Source organism: Nuphar pumila, chromosome 5 (genome assembly GCF_984573655.1).
Source record: "Nuphar pumila chromosome 5, dmNupPumi1.hap1.1, whole genome shotgun sequence".
In the NCBI taxonomy this organism is placed as follows: Eukaryota; Viridiplantae; Streptophyta; class Magnoliopsida; order Nymphaeales; family Nymphaeaceae; genus Nuphar; species Nuphar pumila.
In genome coordinates, this window is record NC_143253.1 from 97,135,867 (window position 1) to 97,162,749 (window position 26,883).

The following is a 26,883-nucleotide window of genomic DNA, read 5'->3' on the forward strand; positions in this document are numbered from 1 at the left end:
ATACGGAATAAACTATGAAGAAACATTTGCTCTAGTTGCTAGAATGACCACAGTTAGGATCTTGATAACTCTAGCATCTTTAAAGAAATGGCATACATACCAAATGGATGTTAAAAATGCATTCCTTAATGAAAACCTAGTTGAAGAAGTATATATGAAACCAGCACCTGGTACTAATGTTTCCAAAGGAAAGGCTCTTCGATTAAACAAAGCTTTATATGGACTTAAGCAAGCCCCAAAGGCTTGGTGTGATAAATTTAGTCAAGTTATGACTGATTTTGGCTTCCAATTTTGTCTTACTGACACAGCATTATTTGTTAAGAATTCTAATGCAGGTATCATCATTCTTCTTCTCTACGTAGACGACATGATCATCACTAGAAGTGACAAACAGGGAGTTGATGACATTAAAAAATTTCTCAAAACACATTTCGAAATGAGTGATTTGAGTTTCTTAAAATTTTTCCTTAGTATAGAAGTTGCTTATTCTTTCAGAGGCTATTTGCTAACTCAATCTAAATTTGTCTTGGATATTGTTAACAGGTCTGATATCACGGATGAAAAGCAGGTTGACACTCCTAAAGTTGTCAACATCAAAATGAAGATTGATGATGGAGAATTACTTGAAAATCCAAGTCCTTACAAACAACTTGTTGGCGCACTATCTTATCTCTCTATTATCAGACCTGACATTGCACATGTCATTCATACAGCGAGTCAATTTCAGCATGCTCCCACTATTGTGCACATGGAGTTGTTTTGCGCATTATTCGATATATTAAAACTTCAATTTTTTGAGGACTTTTTTGTTTGCTTCTTCTTTTGATCTAATTGTTTATACTGATGCAGATTGGGGAGGTGATCCCAATGATGGACACTCAACTATTGATTTATGTGTGTGTTTAGGTGAATCATTGATTTCATGGATGTGCAAGAAGCAACAAAAAGTCTCTCTTTCGTCAACTGAAGCCGAATACAGGGCGATGGCTACAACCACTATGGAAGTAGTCTGGCTAAAGTGTTTGCTTCATGACATGGGGGTTAAAAGTATAGGAGCATCAAGACTATGTTGCGACAACAAAAGTTCTATTTATATTGCCAGCAATCAAACATTCCATGAATGCACCAAGCATATCGAAATGGATTGTCACTACGTACGAGAGGAGTTCCTACATGGCATTATCGATCTACAATATGTTTCCTCAGAATATCAACTGGTAGATTCCTTTACCAAACCTCTCGTTGCTCCTCGATTTCACTTTTTTTTGGACAAACTTTCGATTATCCAACCATAAGTTTGAGGGGGAGTGTTAAAAATGTAATCTTCATATGTAATTTACATTTTGTTTAGTTAGCTTTCAGTTTAGTTAGGAACTAGTCAAAATTAGGATTTAGTTTTGTAAATAGGACACTCTTAGACATGTCACTTTTTGACCAAGTCAAAAAGTAGCATGTACCTTTGGAGCAGTTGGGCTCCCAGCGGCTCCAATTAGAGTTGTTGGGAGCCCAATGACTCTCTCCTAGCTCTATTTCTTCTCTCTATAAATATGGGACTATTTATCCTTTGTAAAGACACTTCTAGCGTGGGCTTTATCCCACTTTAATGAGATATATTTGCTCTCTTTCGTGTGTGCACTCTTTTGAGTATTTCGGTTATTGTGAGTGTGTTGTATGAACCATTGTGTTCATTGTGAAAGATCATTCGTAAGCTTCTTTTTGAAGTTTCGTTCGTGAGCTTCCTCTTCTTACATTCTTGAGCATGTATTGTTGACATCTAGATGTTTTATTTGAATAATTCATGGTTATAAATGTTAAATCATGTTTGTATTTATTATTAAACTTTGTTTTATTTTTTTTTAATTGTCATATATTTTAAAATAATTTGAAATGGTGTTGCGTGTCTTTCACAAGTATGATCTTATGAAATTTTGCTTAACTTGTGTTTAAGTTTTCTCTTTTTACTCTTGGTATATTCTTATGTGAAACTTAAAGTAGCTTACGAAATATTAAAAATTATGATCTAGCTTATGAATAAATAAATTTTATATTGATATTTGATCTTTGTGTACTTGTGATTGTCTTACATGATCAATGAGATTGTCTATTCATGCACAAAGTATTGATCATGATGTCTTATGAAAGTCATTCACTTTAATAAATGTTTTTTGTGGTCCTTTTGTGAGACAATAGTTATGTTATTGGGTGTTTCGCTTGTTGGTCCTTTTGTGGTTCTTATGATTGTGTTATTTTTTTAGTCTCATGGCACTTTAATGAAAATTATCTTACATGTTTTGCATGGGATTTAAATATTATTTTTATTGCATACTTAGTTTTTTAATAAAATATTAAGTTGAGAATTATGAAAAACTTATTTGTGTTTGCCCCTTGTGGGTGTTATAAGTGTTTCTCTCACAGTTCACTTTAGTACTTGTTCATTATTGATGGATGTGCTTGTCCACTTACATCTTTGGTAGACATTTGTGTTCTTGATTAAAGACTCTTGATTCATTGCATACTTGTTATTTATAAAATATTAATTTTTGTATTGTGGCCTCTTTGGTATATACCCTTGGTGCCTTAATCTATCACTTACATATATGCTTAAATGTGTTCCTATGCATATCTTATGTGATTCTTCATACCTTTTGTATAAGATATATGGCTTTAAGTTATTAAGATTATTGCACATACATTTTGATCTCTTTGTGATCATCCATGATTAATTATACTTGTGTATGCACTTGGTTTTCTATATGATTTTTTGAGAATCTCTATATATGTTTTGGCCCTCTTTAATGTTATATGACATTGTTGTCTCATAGCAAACTTATAAACTACATTGAGCTATCTCAATATATAAGTTTTTTATATTGACTATGCATATGATTATTCATTCTAAGTTTTCAGCCACCGTTATTAGATTTGATTTGAAACTTTGTTTTTCAAATTGGTTCTTATATATAAACTCATTTATTTGGAAATTGATTTTCGTGAGTATTTATTGTCAGCTTATAACATTTGTTTTGTCTATCACAAATTTTTTATATGATGCATCTTTTGTTTTTGGCCTTGTTGCTTTTGTTGAACCAGATTTGTTTGTTGGGGTGAGTTGTGTGCACCTCGGTTTTGTCAGTTTAAATTATCGGCTTATAATTTGGCTCTAACTAGCGTTTGTGTGATCTTTAGTTCTATGAGTGTATTGTATCACTCATTTGGATATTTGGTTATTTATATTATGGATGCTTATAATTATCTTTATTTATGATGGCTATCTAATTTTGAAACCATAGTGTTTCGAAAGGTTAACTCCGCCTGTGTATAACTGTTTAGTTATACACTGTCGGTCCCAAGCCCGGATAAAAGAGGAGGGTTGCGGTAGGCCAGTGACAGTCAGCATAAAAACTTAGTCATACCCTATGAATATGAACCAATATGAGAATTTCGTTGGGCGTTCCCTACTGAGCGACGCGTTGTACTCTATAGGCCCGGAGGCAGTGATAAATGGACAAGGGTTGCTAGGTCGTTGCCCGGAAGCGACGCGTCACACCGGCACCCGGGTGTGGTGTCAAATAGGCAAAGGTTCCCTCACTTTGTTGGACGGGTGGAGATAAAGAAGTTAGTCCAAGACCATAAAATTAGGTTAGCCACTTGGAACATAGGGTCTTTAACTGGTAAGTTGGTAGAGTTAGTAGATGTTGTGTAGGAGAAAGATTGATATTTTATGTCTACAAGAGACCAAATGGGTAGGTGAGAAAGCAAAAGTGATAGAACCTTGGGGATATAAGATTTGGTATACAGTAATAAATAGGAATAGGAATGGAGCAGGGATTGTTATGAGTCGTGAGTTTATAGATAATGTAGTTGAGGTCCGTAGGAAGGGTGATAGGATTTTACTTATTAAATTAGTATTAGGTATGGATATTATTAATATTATTAGTGGTTATACACCTCAAGTAGGTTTAGATGATTCCATTAAGCGTCAATTTTGAGAAGATTTAGATGGAGTACAAGGGATATCTTATGGAGAAAGTTTTTCATCGACGGTGACCTTAATGGACATGTAGGCATTAGTAGGGATGGATTTTAGAGTATCCATGGAGGCTATGGTATAAGAGAAAGAAACGAAAGTGGAGAAAGGATTTTAGATTTTGGTTTGTCCTATGATATGATCTTAGCAAACACTTGGTTTAGGAAGAGGGAATCTCACCTAGTAACAGTTAATACGAGTCAGATAGATTTTTTCCTACTTAGAAAGAGAGATAGGGGTTGTTGCATCGATTGTAAGGTTATACCGGGAGAAAGTGTAGCTACACAACATAGAGTCTTAATTTTAGATCTTAGAATTAGACAATGCCGCAAAAGGGATAGACATAGGATAGATCCTAAAATTAAGTGGTGAGCACTGAAAGGAGCTAAACAAGTAATGTTTGTAGAGTAGGTAGTTAAGAAAGTTGATTGGTGCATCAAGGAGGATTCAGAATCAATGTGGAATAAGATAGCAGGTGGCATGAGAAAGGTGGCTAAAGAGGTATTGGGTGAGTCTAAAGGCGGTGCACCGCTAGATAAGGATACATCATAGTGGAACGAGGATGTCAAATTAGCTATTAAGGTTAAAAGAGAGTGTTATAGAAATCTAAGAGTCGTGATAATGAGAATTTGGAGAAGTATATGATAGCAAATAAAGAAGCTAAAAAAGTAGTTCGAAACGCGAGGGATAAAGTATATAAGGAGGTTTATGACAAGTTGGATACCAAAGAGGGTGAGAAGGATATTTATAGGCTTGCAAAGATGAGAGAGGAAATTGAGGGATCTGGGTATGGTTAGATGTATCAAAGATTAAATGCAAAGGGTTTTAGTCAAAGATAAGGAGATTAAGGAGATATAGAAAGATTATTTTGATAAGCTATTTAATGGAAGTCATGCTCAAAATGTTAGAGACTTCTCCATTCCTTTTCATGAGATGAATCGTGACTTCATGCGCAAGATTCAAAAGAAAGAAATTGCAGAGGCTTTGAAGAAAATGAAATCAAGAAGAGCAGTTGGCCCAGATGGTATACCTATCGAGGCTTGGAAATGCTTGGGAGAGAAAGATTTAGAATGGTTGACAAATCTTTTTAACAAGATTTGGCGGACAAATAAGATGCCTAATGAGTGGAGGAAGAGTACTTTGATGCCTCTATATAAGAATAAGGGTGATATACAAGATTGCACAAACTATCGTGGTATAAAACTCATGAGTCATACTATGAAACTTTGAGAGAGGGTGATTGAGTGTAGGTTGAGGAAGGTTGTCATGATATCGGAGAATCAATTTGGTTTTATGCCTGGAAGATCAACTATGAAAGCTATACATCTTCTTAGACAACTTATTGAGAGAAATAGAGAGGAACAAAGATTTGCATATGGTTTTTATTGATTTGGAGAAGGCATATGATAGAGTACCTAGGGAAGTTCTTTGGTGGACATTGATGAAGAAAGGTGTTTCTCTCAAGTACGTTAGTATAATTAAAGATATGTACGAAGGAGTATTAACCAATGTCCGCACTTGTGGAGGGGTGACAACCAATTTTCCTATAACGGTTAGGTTACATCAAGGATCTACCTTAAGCCCTTTCCTATTTGCTATAGTGATGGATGAGCTTACAAGATCAATTCAAGAAAATGTGTCGTGGTGTATGTTGTTTGTTGTTAGAATTATGGAGACAGACATTGGAAGCAAGAGGTTTTAAGTTGAGTAAGAGTAGGATAGAATATATGGAATGTCGGTTTAGTAAGCAACGAAGTAGTGATGGGAGTGTAGTGAAGCTTGATGAGCAAGAAATATCGGTAGATGATTGTTTCAAATATTTGGAATCTATCATTCAAAAGTATGGAGAAATTGATGAAGATGTAAATCATAGGATAAAGGTTGGGTGGATGAAATGGAAAAGTACAACTGGAGTGTTGTGCGATCGTAGAATGTCATTGCGGTTGAAGGAAAAGTTTTATAGGACGACTATTAGGTCCGCTTTACTATATGGTACGGAATGTTGGGCTGCCAAGAGACATCATATTCAAAAAATGAGTGTAGCTGAGATGCGTATGCTTAGATGGATGTGTGAAAATACAATAAAAGATAAGATTCAGAACGAGGAGATACGTAAGAAGGTAGGCGTTGCATCCATTGAAAATAAGATGAGAGAGAATCGTTTATGGTGGTTTGAACATATTCGGCGAAGGCCTAATGATGCTCCAGTTAGAATGATGGAGAAATGGGAAAATATATTAGTTAAAAGAGGTCAGGGTAGGCCTAGGAAGACATGGACGGAGATGATAGGAAAGGATATGGATGCTTTGAACCTCACCGAGGACATGGCATTGGATAGAAATGATTGGAGGAGAAGGATTCATGTGAAAGACCCAAAATGATTTTCTTTTTTGGTTCATATCACCAACCCCAACTGTTTTGGGATGAAGGCGTAGTTGTTGTTGTTGTTGTTGTAGTGTTTCGAAAGGTTGTGAAATTTAATATTTATGCATTGATTTGTAAATCTTTTTCTTAACTTTTTAATGGCATTAGTTTATTTTCATTATAAATGTTTTACCTCGTGTGTTTTTTCCTATTATGTCTCTTATTTAAGTGTCATTTTATATAAACAATATATGTTTTTCAAAGGTGGTGAATTATGTGCACTCATTGGTTATTCACACTTTTGTGTGTTTGTTTTGCCCATACGTGGCATTGTGATTAGGTTCTTGTTCTAGTAGCTGATACACTTGTTTAAGTGTCCTTTTACGTAGACAAGAAATATTGGTTATTCACATTTTTTGTGTGTTTTTTAGGGCATTGTGATTATGCTCTTATTCAAGTAGCCGATACACTTGTTTAAGTGTTATTTTACGTAGACAAGAGATGTTAGTTATTCACATTTTTTGTGTGTTTTTTAGCTCATTAGTGACACTGTGATTATGCTATTGTTCTAGTAAATGATACACTTGATTTTTGAGGTTTGGAAGTCTAGTGAGGTGATTGCTTATGGTGATCGAACTATTGTTGAGATTTGCAAATATCATTTATTTTGTTGTGTGAGATTTTTAAAATTTCTCCATAAAATTTCTAAACTTTTTCTACTTGTATGAAAAAATGTTTATTGATAAAATTTTATGAGGCTTATGTGCATTTTATTAATAATATATATATATATATATATATATATATATATATATATATATATATATATATTAAGATTGATGTTTGGTCCTTTGTGCTTAAGCCCATTCTAGGTTGTGTGAATGAATCCTAATGGGATGTGATTTGTGAGATTGCTCTCTTTCATTATTATGTGCATTAAAAATGCTTTAATTGCATATTGGATATATATGTGTTTTATATTAAGTATCTTGTTCACATTGTTGTATGCATGAATTTAATTATCTCCTCTTTTCTTGAGGGCTCTTTTAAATTGTTATATTTTATATGCATATTGTTGGTGATGATTTATTATTTCATTTGAAATGCTTTTTTAAATATCCCTGAGATATTATTTATGCATAATTGTTTATCTCTTCTTGATGATTTAATATGTTCTTTAGTGATCAAATTCTATTATGATCAATATTTATGTTTTTTTTTAAATATGTTGATTTTAGGTTTACAATTTGATTTCATAAAAATTTATCTTTGAGGTATGCTCATCTTATCTTTCTTAATGATTGTCTAGTGTTTCTCTTATTCAAAAATATATTTGTTTTAAAAACTTTATAACTATTGGGTTAAGATATTTTCCTTTGCGTAGTTGGAACCTTTGTTTTGTTCTCTTTGCAGGTTCTTAAAGTGATGGATTGAGAAAGGAATATATTTGATGTTTCATATCATGAAGTTGGAGATAGCCGATGAAGGTGTTTGATCACGATCACCAATGAAGACATTCGAATACTTGTATTTGCAAAATTCTCTTATGTGACAAAAAAATAGAGACCTCCAATGAAAACACTGTTAAACTGTATCTCTCTTATGTATATATATATATATATATATATATATATGTTTCTCTCTCTTCTTGTAAAACCCGCAAGGGTATTATAGTCATTTCCCCTCTTTTGCGCATGCTCACAATTATGAATATGCTGTAATGTTTTTGTACTTTAATTTTTTTCTTCTTTTCCTTTTTTTCTTTTCCTTTTTTTTTTCTTTTTCTTGTTTGTTGACTAAAGTCAACTTGGAGGGGACTCAACACTAGCTGTTGGGCCTCTCCAACGGTTAGAATTCTAACCGTTGGAGGGGCTCCAACAGCTAGTGAAGCCCCTCCAAGGTCCCTTGCTGGCTTATAAATAGGGGAGTTCCCCCTTTGTAAAAACTACTTCTTGGAGCTTTTGTTCTCCATTCTTCTCAATAAAAATTCTTTATATTTTATATGCCTTTGTTCATTTGTGTTTCTTTATTGTACCTTTGTGTACAATTGTTCTAAGTGTCCTTGTGCCTTTGTGCACGTACCTATTGGTGGTGGTGTGCTTATAGCACACTTTATCTCCTTTTGAGATATTCTCACATAGTATCAGATCAAGGTTGAAGTTTGAAGATCGTGTGATTCCTCGTATTTGCTAGTGCCTTGAAAAGTGTGCCTTTGGTTTCTTGGTAAAAGGCGTGAGGGCTTTTCTTCCTTCAATATTTTGGAAGGTTTTTACGTCAAGTAAGATTTGAAAGTCCCTTTGTGGTCCCTCTCTAATGGGTGAAAAAGAGTCTCAATTTTTACTTGGTTTTAAATTGAATGGCTCCAACTACCATGTTTGGGCCGGAAATATGGAGGCTCACATTAAGGGGAAAGGCCTATGGGGATACGTCAAAGGAACCATTCCTGAACCCGAACCTAAGATTACTATTATTGAGAGGGGTGAAATCAAAGTTCTTGATGGTGAAAAGAGAGAGAAAGCCTTTGAAGAATACAACAAAAAGCATGAAGAATGGGAGATGAAGAACTACAAAATTCTTTCATGGTTTTTTTTTCCGTTGAAACGAAAATAAATGCCAATATTTTGAAGTTCAAAAAAGTCTTTCAAGTATGGGAGTATCTTGAAAGAATGTATACTTCAAGAGATTTGTCCCATAAATACTATCTCCAAAAGAAAGCTTTAACCCTTCAACAAGGAGAAATGTCCGTTAGAGAGTATTTTGCCGAGTTATCCACTATTTGGGATGAACTTGCTCTCGAAGAACCTAAATGGAGTGGAGAGGCTATTGAATTGAGGGCAAAACAATTAGAAGATGATCATTTCTTTAACTTTTTAAATGGGCTTAGACCCGAGTTCGAACAAACTAGATCATCCCTCTTGTCCTCTTTCTCTTCTCCTTCGTTGGAAGATGTGTTTACCAAACTAAGAGGAGAATAATGTTAAAACGTATAAACCCCCTCATTTCAACAAAAATCAAGGAGGAAGAGAAAATGGTGAGCATTATGGAAGAAGAGATTATAGTAAAATCATATGCCACTTTTGCAAAGAACCGGGACACATTAAACTGGTATGCCCTAAATGAAAAAAGATGGTGGCTATGTCTACTACTTTCCAACCAACCAAGGAGAAAGGACCATCAACTTCCAACAATGCTACTTTGTCTCTAAATCAAATCAGGGAAGCTCTTCAACCACTCCTCAAGGGATCCGTTTTCGGAGCCGCCATGACCACCTTCTCTCCTCCCGGTAAGATTCTTTGGGTCTTAGACTCGAGTGCATCCTTTCATATGACTCCAAATATTTTTGCACTTTCTAAATACTCAAAAAAATTGTCACCCTCTTTTGTCTCTACCACGGATGGGGCTTCTCTTGAAATAAAAGGAATTGGTGATTTTGAAGACAAAGTTTTTCTATTCCTAAAGTTAGATTTATACCAAAACTAAATTTAAATTTGTTTTTCGTCTCTCAACTATCGGATCATGGGTGTGATATCAAATTCTCATTAAATAAATGTTGGATACAGGATCGCCGGTCCGGGAAGTTGATTGGGGAAGGCTCTAGGAAGGGAGATCTTTACCTTATTGAATTTCTTCAAATTCCAAAACCCTCTTTTTGTAATGTTGCCCAACATAAAGATATAAATGTTTGGCATAAACGCCTTCGGCATCCAAATATTGTCAAGCTTTCTTATTTACATTTTGCTAAAACTTTATGTAAAGACAACTTCAATTGTAATGATTGTATTCTTGGTAAAATGAGAAGCTTACCTTTTGGACAAAGAACTATGTTTTCAACTAAGCCTTTTGAAATTGTGCATTCGGATGTTTGGGGACCGGCACCTGTGGTATCTAAAGGAGGATTTCCGTATTATGTTATTTATGTGGATGATTTCTCAAGATATAGTTGGATATACTTCCTCAAACATAAACATGAGGTTTTCTCTACTTTTAAGGTTTTTCATATGATAATACAAAATCAATTTAATAGTAAATTACAAATTCTTAGAACCGATTCCGAAGGAGAATATCTCTCAAATGATTTCAAAAGTTATATTGAAAATAATGGGATTGTTCATCAAAGGTCTTGCCCCAAAACACCTCAACAAAATGGGTTGGCTGAACGAAAACATAGACATATAATTGAAACTACAAGGACTTTGCTCATTTCTCAAAAAATTCAAAAAAGATTTTGGGCCGAAGCGGCTCTGGCATCGGTTTATCTCATAAACCGACTTCCATCCAAAAATTTGAATCAAATATCCCCATATGAAACCTTGTATAAAAAGAACCTGATTACAATAGGTTAAGAATTTTTTGTTGTAAATGTTTTGTTCTCACCGACAAAAATGATAAACTATCTCCCAAAGTTATTCCTTGTGCATTTTGGGAATATTCGAAAACACAAAAATGTTTTAGGTGTTATGATATTAAAAATGATAAACTATATGTTTCAAGAAACGTAACCTTTTTAGAAAACATGAGTGGTTTTGAAGAACACAAAACTCATGAAGATAATGTTGATTACTCTTTCTTGTTTAAACTATTATCTAGAAATGAAGTCTTTTTTAGCGATAATGAATTGAATGAGAATGAGGATATCAGTGAAAGTATTTCTCAAACCATCCAACATGAAGAAGAAATGATAATTGAACCAATTACCTATACACATAGAGATAAAAATACTTTTAGAAGTGCGATAGAGAAATATAGTGACCCTAGTGAACCTTCCAACCACTCTCGAAGAACTAAAAGATCTAGAAAAAATCCTTCTAGATTTATATCCTATGAGTATTGTTTTCCAAAGCATAGGGCATGTCTTAGTGCCATTCACTCATATCAAGAACCTAAAAATTTTGAAGAAGCTAAGGAAATGATATAATAGAGGGATGCCATGGATAACGAACTTAGAGCCCTCAACAAAACCAAAACTTGGTTTTTCAATGTCTTCCAAAAGGAAAGAAAACAATAAGATGTAGATGGGTTTTAAAGTCAAAACCAAAAGTGAGAAAACTCTCGAAAGATATAAAGCCCGCCTTATCGCAAAAGGATATAGTCAAGAATATGGCATCGATTACGAAGAAACCTTGGACCCCATTGCACGAATGGTTACTGTAAGATGTTTGATCACCATTGCATCTATTAAAAAATAAAACACTTACCAAATGCATGTTAAAAATGTTTTTTAAAATGAGGACATTAATGAAGAAGTCCACATGGATGCTTCTCTTGGTATCGACATACCAAAGAGAAAAGTCCTTCGTTTGCAAAAAACGCTTTATGGTTTAAAACAAGCCCCTGAGGCTTGGTATGATCGATTTAATGAAGTAATGGGTCAAGATGGTTTTACTTCATGCTACACTGACACTGTTTTGTTTGTCAAAAAGTCTGATGCAAGAATTGTGATTTTACTGTTGTGTGTTAATGATATGTTGATAACAGGTAGTGATATAAAGGGCATCAGAAACATTAAAACCACTTTAAAAGAAATGTTTGAAATGTCAGACTTGGGGTATCTGACTTACTTTCTTGGTATCGAGGTAGCCTACTCTCATAGAGGCTATTTTTTGTCTTTAACTAAACTCACATGTGAGATTCTTGACAGATCAGGTATTACTGACGATAAAATCTATGAGACCCCTAAAATTGTGGGATCAAAAATGGAGATCGATGATGAGATACCTTTGGAGGATCTTACCCCCTACCGGCAATTTGTGGGGTCTCTAATGTATCTTAGCATCACAAGGCCAGACATCTCTCATGCAGTGCATACTGCAAGCCAATTTCAGCATGCTCCTACATCCGTCCATATGAGCGTCGTTCTCTGAGTTGTCAGATACATAAGGGAAACTTTAAACAAGAGAGTTTTTATCTTCTGAGTTAAATTTAATTGCATATACTGACTCTGATTGGGGAGGTGACCCAAATAATCGTCACTCCACTACAGGATTTTGCATTTTTTTAGGTGAATCCCTGATCTCATGGAGATGCAAGAAACAACAAGTGTCTTTATCATCCACCAAAGCAGAATATCGAGTCATGGCTTCTACAACTATGGAGATTGCCTGGATTCATCAGTTGCTGCAAGACATGAGAATTCAAATTCAAGAACCCATAAAGTTGTATTGTGATACTAAGAGTGCAATCTATATTGCTAAGAATCACACTTTTCATGAGCGGACAAAGCATATTGAGATGGATTGACATTATGTCAGAGAAGTATATCTACAAAAAGTCATCGACCTTCCTTATGTGACTTCAGAATATCAGTTGACAGATTTCTTCACCAAGGCGCTTTGCTCTCCAAGATTCAACTTTCTCCTTGGCAAACTTTTGGTCATTGCGCCCTAAGTTTGAGGGAGGGTGTCAAATTGTATCTCTCTTATGTATATATATTTACATATAGAGAGAGAGATACATATACATATATATATATATGATATATATATATATATGTATATGTATCTATCTTTATATATATATATATATGTTTCTCTTTCTTCTTGTAAAACCTACAAGGGTATTATAGTCATTTCCCTTCTTTTGCACATGTTCATAATTATGAATATGCTGTAATGTTTTTGTACTTTTATTTTTTTTCTTCTTTTCCTTTTTTTCTTTTCATTTTCTTTTTTCTTTTTCTTGTTTGTTGACTAAAGTCAACTTGGAGGGGGCTCAACACTAGCTGTTGGGCCTCTCCAACGGTTAGAATTCTAACCGTTGGAGGGGCTCCAACAGCTAGTGGAGCCCCTCCAAGGCCCCTTGCTAGCTTATAAATAGGGGAGTTCCCCCTTTGTAAAAACTACTTCTTGGAGCTTTTGTTCTCCATTCTTCTCAATAAAAATTTTTTATATTTTATATGCCTTTGTGCATTTGTGTTTCTTTATTGTACCTTTGTGTACAATTGTTTTAAGTGTTCTTGTGCCTTTGTGCACATACCTATTGGTGGTGGTGTGCTTATAGCACACTTTATCTCCTTTTGAGATATTCTCACAAACACTTGAAGACTTTGATCCTTCTAGTTGATTCTTTTTGTATTTTCAAACTTTCGGTATATCACACCATAAGTTTGAAGGAAAGTGTTAAGTTGTATACATATAGGTAATAGGTAAATACCCATTAGGGGTATTTTAGTTATTTCAGTCCTTGTAATAGGTTGTGCTCATTAGGGGCACATTAGTACTTTTACCTTATTCTTTTATTTTTATCATTTTCTATTTTTATAAGGTTTATTTGGTCAAATACCAAATAAAGTTATTAGGTTATTTTTTGACTAGTCAATAGAGTTGTTGAAAGAGTCCGACTTGAGGTCTCCCTCTCTCTTGTATGTGTATAAATAGAGACTTTTATCTCCTTTCATTTTTTAATGCTTCTCTTAAGCATTCATGCTCAATAAGATAAATATTTTTATGTTTTGCGTTCTATTTAGTTCTTTAATGTCTTGAATGTGCTTAGTGCTTGTGTTGTGCCTTTGTGCTCTTGTATTGTCCCTTAGTTGGACTTATGTATGTGTATGTGCACTCTGTGTTTATGATCTTGTAAGCTCTTAGAGGCCATCATTTTGTATTTCAGCATATTTCATTACAAATAAGACAATTGGACACTGAGGTCAAACTATTATAACTGAGGGGTCTCGGATTCAAATCCCAAGGGGTTATCCCCAGCCTGCCTAACCCAAAAAAAGAATAAGAGATAAGAGTGCCATAGTAGCTAAAAAAAATAAGAGATAAGAAGGCCATAGTAGCTAGTTGTCGCACGCAGCAACATCCTAGAAAATGTCAGCCCATCTAGTGAGCATGAAGAACCTTGTTGTTGGTTAGTGTAGAGAGGCAAATTAATTATTTAATACTTTATCAAGGTTGTTGCTGCTGCCGATAGGGATGCCAGCTAACAATGACACAACTTTATTCTAACTCTGCTTTCAAGACATCCTGCCCAACCCCCACAAACACCAAATTTGACACACCCACGTGGACAAGACAAAAAGGAAGAAAGGGAAAAGGTTGATGAATCTCTAACTACAGCAATCAGTCTGAGAAAGAAGAATTTTTTGCAGTGCCCCAGTTCTAGATGGGGAAAGATTTACCTTTAGCATACATTGCTGTTCTCAACAGGGGCATCCTGTTCTCCCAACAAATAAGGGCACCGATCTTTCCAATGGGAGTCCCAAATACAGGAATTGTTGATCCATCTCCAAAGCCCCATATGACACGTTCAAGTGCTGTAGGCATGAGTTTGCGGTGCTTTCCCAAGTATTGCCCTTGATTGTCAAAGAACAAAACTGTACAGTACAATGTGTATCCCTCTCGCTCAATCACACCCATCACCAGATAGACCTTATATTTACCAGCAATACTGGCCAAGCGGTCAACTTCAGGACCTACATATTATGAGCAGCAATTATCATATCAGACCATATTGACTCAAGAAAGCATTAGTAATATGACAATAAAATGAAAAGCTAAAAGCATAACACTCAGCTAATCAACTTCAATAATATCTTCAACCCAACCCACTCAAATGCATGCAAAGACATGCTTACTGCCCAGCCCATTTTCTCTAACAATGTGTCCGCACAATAATGCAACCACTCACCCATTCAACTAATAACTGAAAAAGGATACTCCTACCGCCTGAAATCACTATCTTCAGAAGCAGATATGGGCACACAAGCACATGAGAACAAAGACAATGCACAGGCAATCTAGCATGTAGACGGAACACTTTAGACATAACAATTTTTGCAACAAACAAAATTCTCAAAGATGATGATGCACTCTTAAATATTGGAAAGAAACAAATGTAGAAAGGAACAGTCCAGTGGCTCCATATACCATGGCTTGATATGCTGCTTCAATCAGGTTGACAGTTCCAAAATGCTTCCTATACAGAACAGCCAGAGGGCTTCGGAAGTGTTCTAGAATATATTAGGGTAGCTCTCTACAGGAAGGACAATTTAGAAGCATTTACAATATAAATTGAGCTGGTCATATAACAAGCAACAACTAAATCGTATCATGTTTTCATTTAAAGCAACTTGCTAACATGGAACACCTGAAAATAAAGAATATTTGCTAGCTAAGCATTGAGTTAGAAAATCAACCTTTTTTTGTTAGACACTTGATGATGTAGCAGATCCTTGGCACATTTTGGTTTTTAACCATATTTGTCCCTTTTTACTTTCATAGAAAGAATGCTTTCACCAAGTAAACTTGTCCAATGATACATCACACATCTAATGTCAAAATAAACTATATCAACAACCACGTTTGTAGATTTAGCAAGAGAACCACCATATTTTTGTAAATCATGAGAGTTTGACCCAGTACTGGCAATGCTCACTCTCTAGTGGTATTCTATTCATCCAAGGTAAAATTTTATAAGAAGCTTACTTGCCAGAAAATTGGAAAGATTGATAAAGAAAGTATTCTTATGTGGTAAAGCCAACTTAACCATAAAATTATTAAGTGCTTGCTTAATAAATATCAAGTTAATATGCAGCAGTATGTACCACACAAGAAAATCATAAACTAAAATCTAAAACTATCGTTACATAGTGATGCACAAACTAATCAGTAAAAATGACAACTACAAATATGAAATTTGTGTGTATCTGCTTATGACAGGATTTGTATATTATCTGCAGATCTGTATCATTCACTAAAATTAAGAGAAAAGAGATTCCAGTGCCCAAAACACATGTAACCAAGTTTCAACTCTCTAACGACATCCACATAGGAAACTGCATCAAAGAATGGAGACAGACGCTGCTTAGTTTTCAAATTTAAAAGCAAATCAGGAGGTTACGTAGTGAATCGTGGAGATCTCATCTTAATCTTGATATAGCACAAAGCAGAATAACGTGTTTAATCAATGCAAGTGCTGGCAATCTGATAATCATTATATCATATCCAGTTTAGTGGCCCAACTAGCTATCGACATTAATATTACAGAATAAATGAATGCTCTAAAGCAATTTCTGTAAATAAAAAGAAAAAAAAAAGAACAGAAATTGAAGGATAAGTGAGCAAGCCCTTAAATTACAAAATATTGGTGGGCATTCACATCTTTTTGTTTTATTCAACATGCCTGCCTCTGTGTGTGTATGTGCTCATGTTGTTTTTTTGGGTGTGTACTGTATGCACACATGCGCCTAAACACCAAAATCCAAATGATAAACTATGTCCATTCGAACTGGTTTTTGCTATAGTAATACATCATGCTTTCACCAAAATTTTACCTGGCACATCAATTGCTGAGGTGTGATACTTTCGATACTCTTCTCGTCCCTTGGCAGAGCGATTACCAATTACAACACCAAAGCTAGAACCACGCGGATAGCCACCGATAAATGCTTCAGGAAATACAACTAGTTGTGACCCATATGCAGCAGCTTCCGCGATTAATCTCTCTGCTTTATCTATACATAGGAAAAAAAGAGTTACACATGAAACCAAGGGAAAATATAAAAGCTAATAAATTACAGATAGAAGAAAAGGACTAAAAGTGGAAGGCACATTCAACTAGAAGAACACATTTGAACAACCACATTTCCCTTGGCTTTACAATAATTTTAAATTCACATTTACAGAATTGGAGTTAGTAATCTGGGGCCGATTCATCTGCAGAAGATGAGTGCTAAATATGTGTCGACTCTTACTTCAGTACTAATGCTAAGGATGCTGTGTACAACTGCACATGATCCTGCTTCTCAACAAGACAGTTTTAAAGTGTCAACAATAATTCTTTTACCCAGTGCCACCTTTTAAAAGAAACATGGCAATACCAATTCAGCATGATGTTCATCCAAGCACCGTGATTATGTGGGCAGGTGGATTAACCACCACCGAGCTCACATGATTCTAGATCACATAGACAACAAGCCCAACCTTTTGCACAACCCCAATCTTCTCCCTTCTACTCCTCCCATACTATCTAATTGTGATTTGAATCCTTTTGTACATGTTATAACTTTCCCAGTGAACTTTCTGTTTCATAAAAAAAGGTGGAGAACTAATATACTTCCAAATAAAGTTTAGGGCTTTCTCCCAAAATTTGGCCAAAATATCTGCATAAATGTCTATGATCCTTTTTTCTTTTCACAAACTCTCTTACAGTTTGTCTTCCATGTTTTTAAACCATTTACATTCAGCAGAATCTATAATGGGTCAACTACCAAATTTCCCAAGTTCCATGTTGGGGGATTCGTCAAGAGGTCGTAGACTTATTGCATTTACCTATTGATACTCTAAGCTAAAGCTGCTATCCATTTACATTATCTGATAACTGATGTAGGTTTAGTTGAATAGTTCTCATAATTCTATTTGGTTCCAGACTGTTAGAACACAAAGATAGAATGCTAGCGATCAAACAACACCGTTTTAACTCCTATTTGTTGGTGTTTTTTGCATAACCAAACACAGAAAGCGTACCTGTATTCGCCATAGAGCGCGTGCAGGGTATTCGGCGTTCTCCTCAGTTGGTCGACGCCCACGATGAACCCAAGCCTAAAGTCGACCCTGAACCCACGGTACGGAATGCAGGTTAGGCTGAGGCTGAAAGGCAATAGTTTCTCATCATACATTACCCAACCACCTCTTTATATAGTGGAGGTAAGGGAGGTGGTTCGGTGAATGTGGACACTCCACATTCACGTAACCTCCTCCACTAAGCATTAATCGTCCTCCACTATGCAGCCCACTACCCCGCTATGCTTTTAATGTCAAACCGAGTCACCCAATGGGTTGGACCCGAATCCAAATGTCCAACATTCTTCCACTAGACTCATTGACACTAAAGGTATATTAAATCGAGGTTTATACCATTATCTCGATTTAATTCTTCATGTGGGTTTACATGCTACTCTTTATCACAAGGCTGAATCAAATGAGTCATGGAGATGAACACTCCTTTATGAAATGTCATATTCTCATGTACTACACTATAATTCACCTTCGGTGCTTAAGCATATTGAAATTACCTTTATGAATAGATTGGTCTCTTACCTATTCTATTGATCATTTAATATTGTTATTTTGCTATTCTCTCTAACCCATATGAAAGATCCTTTATTCAAAATCAACAATATACAAAGCCATAGAGAATCAAATTCATATACACAAATGTGATCACTTAATGTATTGTCATACATCAGAAGAAATAAAAAAGACCCATCCCCTTTACATGATGGGAATACAATCCCGGTATTAGCCCTTTAGTAAAGAGATCCGCAGTCATTTCCTTCATCCCAATTATATCAATACATATCAGACGATTTTCAGTCTTTTCTTTAATAACAAAATATTTTAACTCCATGTGTCAACACAATGTTGAGCTCTTGTTGTTATTTGAAAAGGATACGGCTGCTTCCTTATCACAAAAAATATTTAGTCGTCTCTCAATAGAGTCCACAATACCAAGACATATAATGAAGTTTCTTATCCAAATAGCCTGTGATGAAGTCTCGTATAGAGCAATAAATTCTACCTCCATGGTATGAGCAGCAGTGGTAGACTGTTTTTCACTTCTCCATGAGACAGCATCACTCGTTAATAGGAAAATGTATCCAGTAGTGAATTTTCTACTGTCAATACACCCTCCTAAGTCCGCATCAGAGTATCCAACGACCTCTAGGTGGTCAGCTTTCCTGTAGGTCAACATATAGTCTTTTGTTCCTTATAAATAACGCATGACCTTTTTTGTTGTCTTCCAATGCGCAATGTCTGGATTTGACTGATATCTACCAAACATTCCCACAGCAAATAGTATATCAGGTTGAGTGCAGATCTGTGCGTACTGCAAACTCCCAATCGTCGAAGCATATGGAACAGCATCCATCTGAGCCTTCGCAATATCATCCTGAGGACAGTCTTTTAAGCTTAATTTATCCCCTTTCACTATAGGTACCAAACTGGAACAATTCTCCATCCCATATCTTTTAAGAACCTTAATGATACAGGATTTCTGAGAGAGGCCAAGGACACCCTTAGTTCTGTTACGACGGATCTCGATTCCAAGGACATAAGTGGCCTCACACATGTCCTTCATATCGAAATGAGAGAAAAGAAAATATTTTGTTTCATGTAATAGACTCAAATCATTAGTTGCAAGAAGAATATCGTCAACATATAAAACCAAAATTATGAACTTACTCTCACTAGTCTTAATGTATACACTGATCAACAATGTTTTCGGTGAATCCAAAGTTCATAATTACATGATTGAACTTCTTATACCACTAGCGGGAAGCCTCTTTAAGTCCATAAATTGACTTATTCAATTTGCAAGTTAAGTTATTTGAGTCATCTATACTGAAACCAAGAGGTTGTTGCATGTATAACTCCTCATCCAGATCCACATTCAGGAAGGCAGTTTTCACATCCATTTGATGTAGCTCTAAATCAAAATGAGCTACGAGGGTCGTAATTATCCTCAATGATTCCTTAGTTGAGACAGGAGAAAAAGTTTCATTATAATCAATGCCCTCTATCTGTGTGAAACTTTTTGCAACAAGTCTAGCCTTGTACCTCTCCACACATGACCTTTAGAGTCTATTTTGGTCATATAGACCCATTTACAACCAACAGGTCTAACCCCATCAGGTCAAGGTACAATATCTCACATTTGGTTCTTTGTCATAGAGTCAAGCTCTTCTTTAATGGCATAAATCCAATGTGTTGATCTTTTATTTTCAATGGCTTCTGCAAATGTGAAGGGATCTTCATCAATGTCTATGAAATCATTTAACTCTTGTAAATACACCACATAGTCCGGAAGGATAGCAGATTTCCTTATTCTGGTGGACCTCCATACAGGTGGTTCAAAATGAGCTTATGTATCCTGTTGTTGTATATCCTCATCAAGAACCAGATCTAGTTGGAATTGATGTTCATTGACCGAGCTTTCTCTTACATTATCCGAAGGGACAAAGATAGGAAAAATTGGGTATTTATCCTTAGCAGGTGTGAAACCTGAATCTTGCATTTCCTAAAAATCAATATTTTGAGACGCATCTATCCTAACAAAACCATTTTCAAGAAATCTTGTTTTATTTGTTTCCACTATCTGTGGTGTATGAGATGAACAATAAAACCTAAAGCCCTTTGACCTTTCTGGATAACCAATGAAGAAACCACTAGTTGTCTTAAGATCAAAAGTCTTTATATGTGGGTTATACAATTTAGCTTCTACCGGACATCTCCATATGTGCATATATGACAAAGAAGGTTTCATACCTGTCCATAACTCGTAAAGAGTCTTTTGAACAGCCTTCGTAGGAACCTTATTCAAAATATGTATTGTTATCCTAAGAGCTTCACCCCACAAGGTCAAAGGAAGGTTTGAGTGATTCAACATCGCTCGAACCATTTCTTTAAGCTTACGGTTTTTTCATTCAGCTACACCATTCTGGTAAGTACTACCAGGCACGGTATACTAAGGTACAATGCCTTACTCTTTTAAAAACTGCGCTAATGGCCCTTCCTTTTATCCCATCTCAGTGAAACGACCATAATATTCACCATCTCTATCAGACCTAACAACCTTAATAATTTCATCGGTTTGTTTCTCTACTTCTTTCTTAAAGTCCTTAAAAACCTGAAAGACTACCGACTTTTTAAATAATAAGTAGAGATATATATACCGTGAGTAATCGTCTATAAATGTGACAAAATATTTTTCACCCGTATAACACAGTGAAAAAGGGCCGCATACATCCGTATGCACTATTTCTAACTTTTCATTGCTGCGTTTGGCATCTTTCTTATACCTGTTAGACTGCTTAGCCTTTATGCAGTCAACACATGGTTCTATATTCGTAAAATCAAGGGATCCAAGGATTTCCTCTTTCACGAGTCTTTAGACTATCTCTTTCGAGATATGTCCTAACCTTTGATGCCAAAGCAGATAGAATTGATCATCCTTTAGGCCACGTTTATTGTCAATCATTGTATTCTCAATGGAGTGAGATTCACGAATTTGAAATTTGGTTCTTAATCGATACAAATCATCACACATATATGCAGAACCTATATTCATTGAATTTTTTATAATAATAAGTTTGGAATTTTCAAATTTAAATACAAAGCCAAACTTATCAAGTTTTGAAATTGAAATCAGGTTCCGACTATAGGATGGAACATAGAATGTATCGACTAAATCCAATATGAATTTTGACTCCAACACAATTCTGCAGGTCTCAACATTCTTGACATGCGAACGCATCCTATTTCCATAAAACATGCTTATCTCATGCTTTGTTGGTTCCCTCTTGTTCAGAAATGCCTGCAAAGAGTTGGCAATCTGTATTGTGGCACCAGAATCAATCCACCAACTATGCAATGGAACATGGATTAAATTGCACTCATGAGAAACGAATGACTTATTACATTTATTTTTGAGTCCCTTCTTATACTTCAAACAGTCCACCTTCTTGTGCCCCTTCTTCTTGTAGAAGAAATACTTTATAGAAAAGCCTCCTGACTGGGATTTAGCTTTCGCCTGAGAGTTTGAACTCTCCCTAGTGGCATTTTTTTTATTCTACTTTTTGAAAGAGCTTTTCTTTGGCCTCGACCTTTATTTATTCTTATGAGAAGTCATATGTGCACTTGGCACCCTCTCACCCTTTAATATCTCCTCTTCTTCAACACACTTGGTCGAAAGGTCATTAAAAGACCACTTGTTATTATGTGTGTATGAGATTTTGAAGGGTTAATACTCAGTAGATAACGAGGTTAAGATTAGATGGACCAAGAAAGAGTTAGAGACGGCGAACTTCATGTCATTCAATTGAGTAGCAATATTCCTCATTTCCTAAATATGCTATCGGATGTGACTGTCGCCAGAATATTTTATAGACACTAATTTGGACATGAGCGTGCTGGCCCTTGCCTTATTAGAAGTGACGAATTAAGCCTCAATGGCTCCCAGAAATTTCTTCACCGTCCTGCAGTGAGGAATGGCACCTCAAATATTCTTAGTCACCTGAGATTGCAAAAGCAACAGGCTAAGTTTGTTCAAGCGCTCACACTTCTTAGAGACAGCCTTCTGATCGGTTGTACTCTACTCTGTAAGAGCAGGAGGTTCGTCAATTTAAGGGTCAAATCTAAATCCATATAGCCCAAAGTAAATAACATGATTTCTTTCCAATCAGAAAAGTTAGATCTGTCTAAAAGGGGGATATTACTAGAACTGTCATTAAGGAAGGAACCTGATACAACAAGGAACGAAAACGGAAAGACATTACTATTATTACTCAGACGAGACTCGTGTTGAAAAGGTAAAAGTGAGACCCTTTATTTTCACCTTTTCTGAGACAAGCATAGTTGAGTCATTATCGTTCCACTTTGGTAGAAACGACAATACTCATAGTTGTTTCATCTCTTCATTTCTCAAGGAATTGACTTCAGTTGGTGAAACTATTCCAGAGGCAATTCAGCATTGTACCTTTGGGTATGAACATACCTCATGGGCTGGAAAACACTTCTACTATAACACCCTATGTGAATTTGGAACACAACGATCTACCTTTGGGTAGAGTTGATGTTTCATAAATTCACACACAACCATAATAACGAATCTTAATACGGTACAAAGAATCCTTAATCAACACGACTCAGATCACTTTGGTGATTACATGAATCGGTCAATCAAGATGTTTTACCGAAAATCTATTTGTATTATGGAGCACGCTCATGCACACATTTTAATGCATGTATATTCTTGACATAATACAAGTTCATGCTTCAACTAATATACATAAACTAACGGTAATGAATTTAGTCATAATTCATGTTTCAAACCATCATGCACAACTTATCCAATTCAAAACACATGAATTAGCAAGCATAAGTCATGCATTATTTAGAATAAACACTTTATAAAGCATGAAAAATGACAAAAACATGCTCATATGGGTAAAACCCGGGGTTCTCAAGTAGGAACTGGTCTCAAAACACCCCGAAAATGTCTGAAACGACCTCGAACCGATCCTCCAAGGGTCCAAACTAGTTCTGAACTTTATGAACTGGTACCAAATATGAACAAAAGTTCATAAAACCCTATAATTGTATGCCAAAATCCATGTATCTTTATATATTTATGAAAACAGGGTCTTAGCATATCGGAACCAGTGAAAAATTGGAAGGAACCAGTCAAAAACGGCTCTGAACCGGTCCGAAAAAGGACTGTATCGGTGTCTGATCCGGTTCGGTTTCAAATAGTGTCTGGACCTGGACCCTGAACAAGCATGGGTCCGACCCGGTTCAAACAGGATCCGGGTCCGACCCGGTCCAAACTGGACCTGGGTCTAACCCAGTCCGAACTGTACCCGGGTCAGATCTGATCCTAACTGGACTCGGGTCTAACCCGGTCCGAACTGGACTCGGGTCTGACCCAGTCCAAAAAGGACCCGGATGTTTCCGGATCAGACCCAGACCCGAAACCATTATAGGTTCGGGTCTGATCCAATGGAAACAGAAGACCCGATCCACCCAAATGGGTATGGATCAGGCCTGTTACCGGGTCAGAATGTCGGACCCGGTCCAGTTACACCATAAAAAAGAAATAGTGACCCTCAAGTTTCTGTTTCCTTTTTTCTAAGAAACCGAAAGGGTTTCTCCTTTGTCGCCCCACGGCGACCCACGTCGTCGTGCGGCGACCGACACCGATGCATGACCGGCGATGATCACCCCTTCCGGTGATACACACCCGGCGATAACCCCAGCACCGGTTGATCCCCCTGCAGTTCCTGATGGCGATGACAGTCGATGCTCAGAGGTGCCCTAATGCTCCCGGCGACACCCCAGCAGCGCCGACAAAGCCGACAGCAACCGACGATCGCCCCTGCCGGCATATCGCCCCACGACGATCAGCCTGATTCACCGACGATGGCAGACTTCATTGTAGCCCCATGAATGAAAAAAAAAAAAAGAGAAAAGGGGGTTTTTAATCCCCGGATTCCATGCATCGCAGACGGACGTCGGCAATCCGGCAACCCCTCCCCCCCCTCGGCGACGCTCCAGGTGACAACCCCGGTGACATCCTGGCGAAGGTAAACCACTTTTTTAATGAAACAAAGGGTCGTCGGGAATGTCATCGCCACCAGCGGCTAGCCGGAAGGCCGTCAGCAATGGCGACCCCCCCCCCCCCCCCCGTGGATTCTGACAGCATCATCACGCATGTCGCCTCACAGTATCATGCACCTTCCGACCGAAAAACCGTCGACAATGGTGACCTGCATCCCCCCATCTGCTGTCAAGGGACTTCGCCGACGAGGATGCAGGTGAAGCGGCGACCCAATGGTCGCCTTCTTCCCAACGAAAAACAGCGGTGATACCTTCCCTCGATGACCATGGCTACTTCTCGGCAAACAGATATTTTTTTTTGTCGCCCCACGGAAACAGTTTGTCAGGAATTCAACATGGCATTCATTGCCACTACTGTACGGCTGTCGGGAATGGCAGTCGCCCCACGGCGACAGTTGTCGGCGACCGGCGACCCACGGCGATGAGCGATCACCTCATAAAATGGGTCTGTCGTTGGTAAAGGTTGTCGCACCATGGCAACAGTTGTCGTCGACCGGCGACCCACGGCTACGAGCGATCACCTCATAAAATGGGTCTGTCGTCGGCAAAGGTTGTCGCACCATGGCAACAGTCTTCGGGGAATACAGCATTGCCATCATATGTCGTTGTTTGCGACAAACTGCTGGAATGACCGATAACCCATGTCGCCCCACAGCGACATGAGGTCAGCGGTACTGGAGCGAGGGCAGAATTCAGAACATTGGAAGGCCCTACCCGCTCACAAGCGCAGCGGAAGCGTGATGGGCCCATAACCCATTGTTGGCGTTTTCTGCATAATCAAACTCAAAAAACGTACATTTATTCGCCATAGAGCGTGTGCAGGGTATTCGACATTCTCCTCAGCCGGTCGATGCCCACGATGAGCCCAGGCCTAAAGTCGATGGTGAGCAGGACCCTGTACTGAATGTAGGTTAGGCTGAGGCTGAATGGCAATAGTTTTTCATCATACATTGCCCAACCACCTCTTTATATAGTGGAGAGGTAAGGGAGGTGATTCCGTGAACGTGGACACTTCACATTCACGTAACCTCCTCCATACTCCACTATGTAGCCCACTACCCCACTATGCTTTTAATGTCAAACCGGGTCACCCAATAGGTTGGACCCGGATCCAAATGTCCAATACTATTTTGTTTGTTTCAACCCATATATCGCTACCTTTCATCAGCAGAATTGTTGTGGACAAGTGGATTTCATGTCCCTTCTTCATATCTTTGAATTAGAAAGAATTCAACCATCAGAATAGTAAATAAGACATGGTAAGTGGATGAAAATGCAGTAACCTACATCGAGACAATGGTGCAACTCGAAAACTCACCTACGAGGGGAAAGATCACAACTATCACAAAATCTTCCCGTTTCAATTTTTAGATAGAAAGAGACACATCAACCAACAATAACATGAACATTCTCGGCACGCAAAAAGACCATAACCAAAAGAAAAACTAAAGGGATAAACAACCCACAGAGGATACAAAAATCCCCGAAAGTGGTAAAAAATCCCCCAAACGGAAGCCATAGATAAAATTTTGGAGTACCCATAAACTAATAAATGTAATCGCAAGTTCCCCGCGGAATGCACCAATACTCCACCAACAAGTACCTATAGTAGCAGGCGTGTCATAGAAAATGGTCGACGCCTGAACGACGGTTGCGCGAACTGTTTGCACGGGAGAGAACGAGGCCATGTCTACTTCAGTGATCGCAGGAACGAGCTCCATGACCTCTACACCAACAAACGACAAACGAAGACAGAAGGTATAACGGGGAGAAAATAAGGCTACTTTCCGTATTTCTTCCTCAAATACTCCCTCATCATCTGGTCCCTAGCGAGGGTTCGGGCTCGAATGGGTTCCACGTTGACGTAGGCGAAATGGGCACCGACGGAAAAAAGGACGACTCCGGAGAGGAAAAGGCCAACGGTCTTAGCTATCTCTCTCGGCGTCGATGGGTAGCACAGCGACATGGCTTTCGTTCAGGCATTTCGTCGAACACTTTGCGTTTGCTTCGTCGAACGCTTTGTAGAAAGAGCATCAGAACATCTTTCTAGCTAGTTCTTGGGACTTTTGTTCTCTGTTGTGTCCGGACCTGAAACAGTTGATAAGGGAAGAGCAAATGGGTGGTCCGAATAATTAGGGGTGAAAAAATGGATCGGGTTTTATCCAACCTCCTATCTAAATCTGACACCTTATTTCGGGATACGAAACATTAAAGTAAACTCCGATAAGTTATTTGGACCAGATCCGAATTTATACATTTGGATCATTTATGTATTAGGTTTGGTGTTATATGTTTAGATTCGGATCTAACCTGATCCATTTGTACATCTTGCATCTTCTCGGTCTTCTATATTTCAGATCCATATTCAATCTTACA

The 26,883-nt window shown here is 37.3% G+C and overlaps 1 protein-coding gene across 1 annotated transcript in view; it reads right to left on the minus strand.

The window, feature by feature from the left end:
• The window catches only part of LOC149837873 (bifunctional nitrilase/nitrile hydratase NIT4B-like), a 54,447-nt gene extending 27,841 nt beyond the window's left edge, over positions 1-26,606 (minus strand). Inside the window, exons 1-3 of the mRNA XM_090006241.1 lie at positions 26,111-26,606; positions 16,665-16,844; positions 14,511-14,804 (exon numbers count right to left, since the gene is read on the minus strand). Coding sequence (XP_089862367.1) covers positions 14,511-14,804; positions 16,665-16,844; positions 26,111-26,228 — 592 coding nt within the window. The 5' untranslated portion in view covers positions 26,229-26,606. The remainder of the gene's footprint in view (positions 1-14,510; positions 14,805-16,664; positions 16,845-26,110) is intronic.
• Between the last annotated feature and the right edge of the window lie 277 nt (positions 26,607-26,883).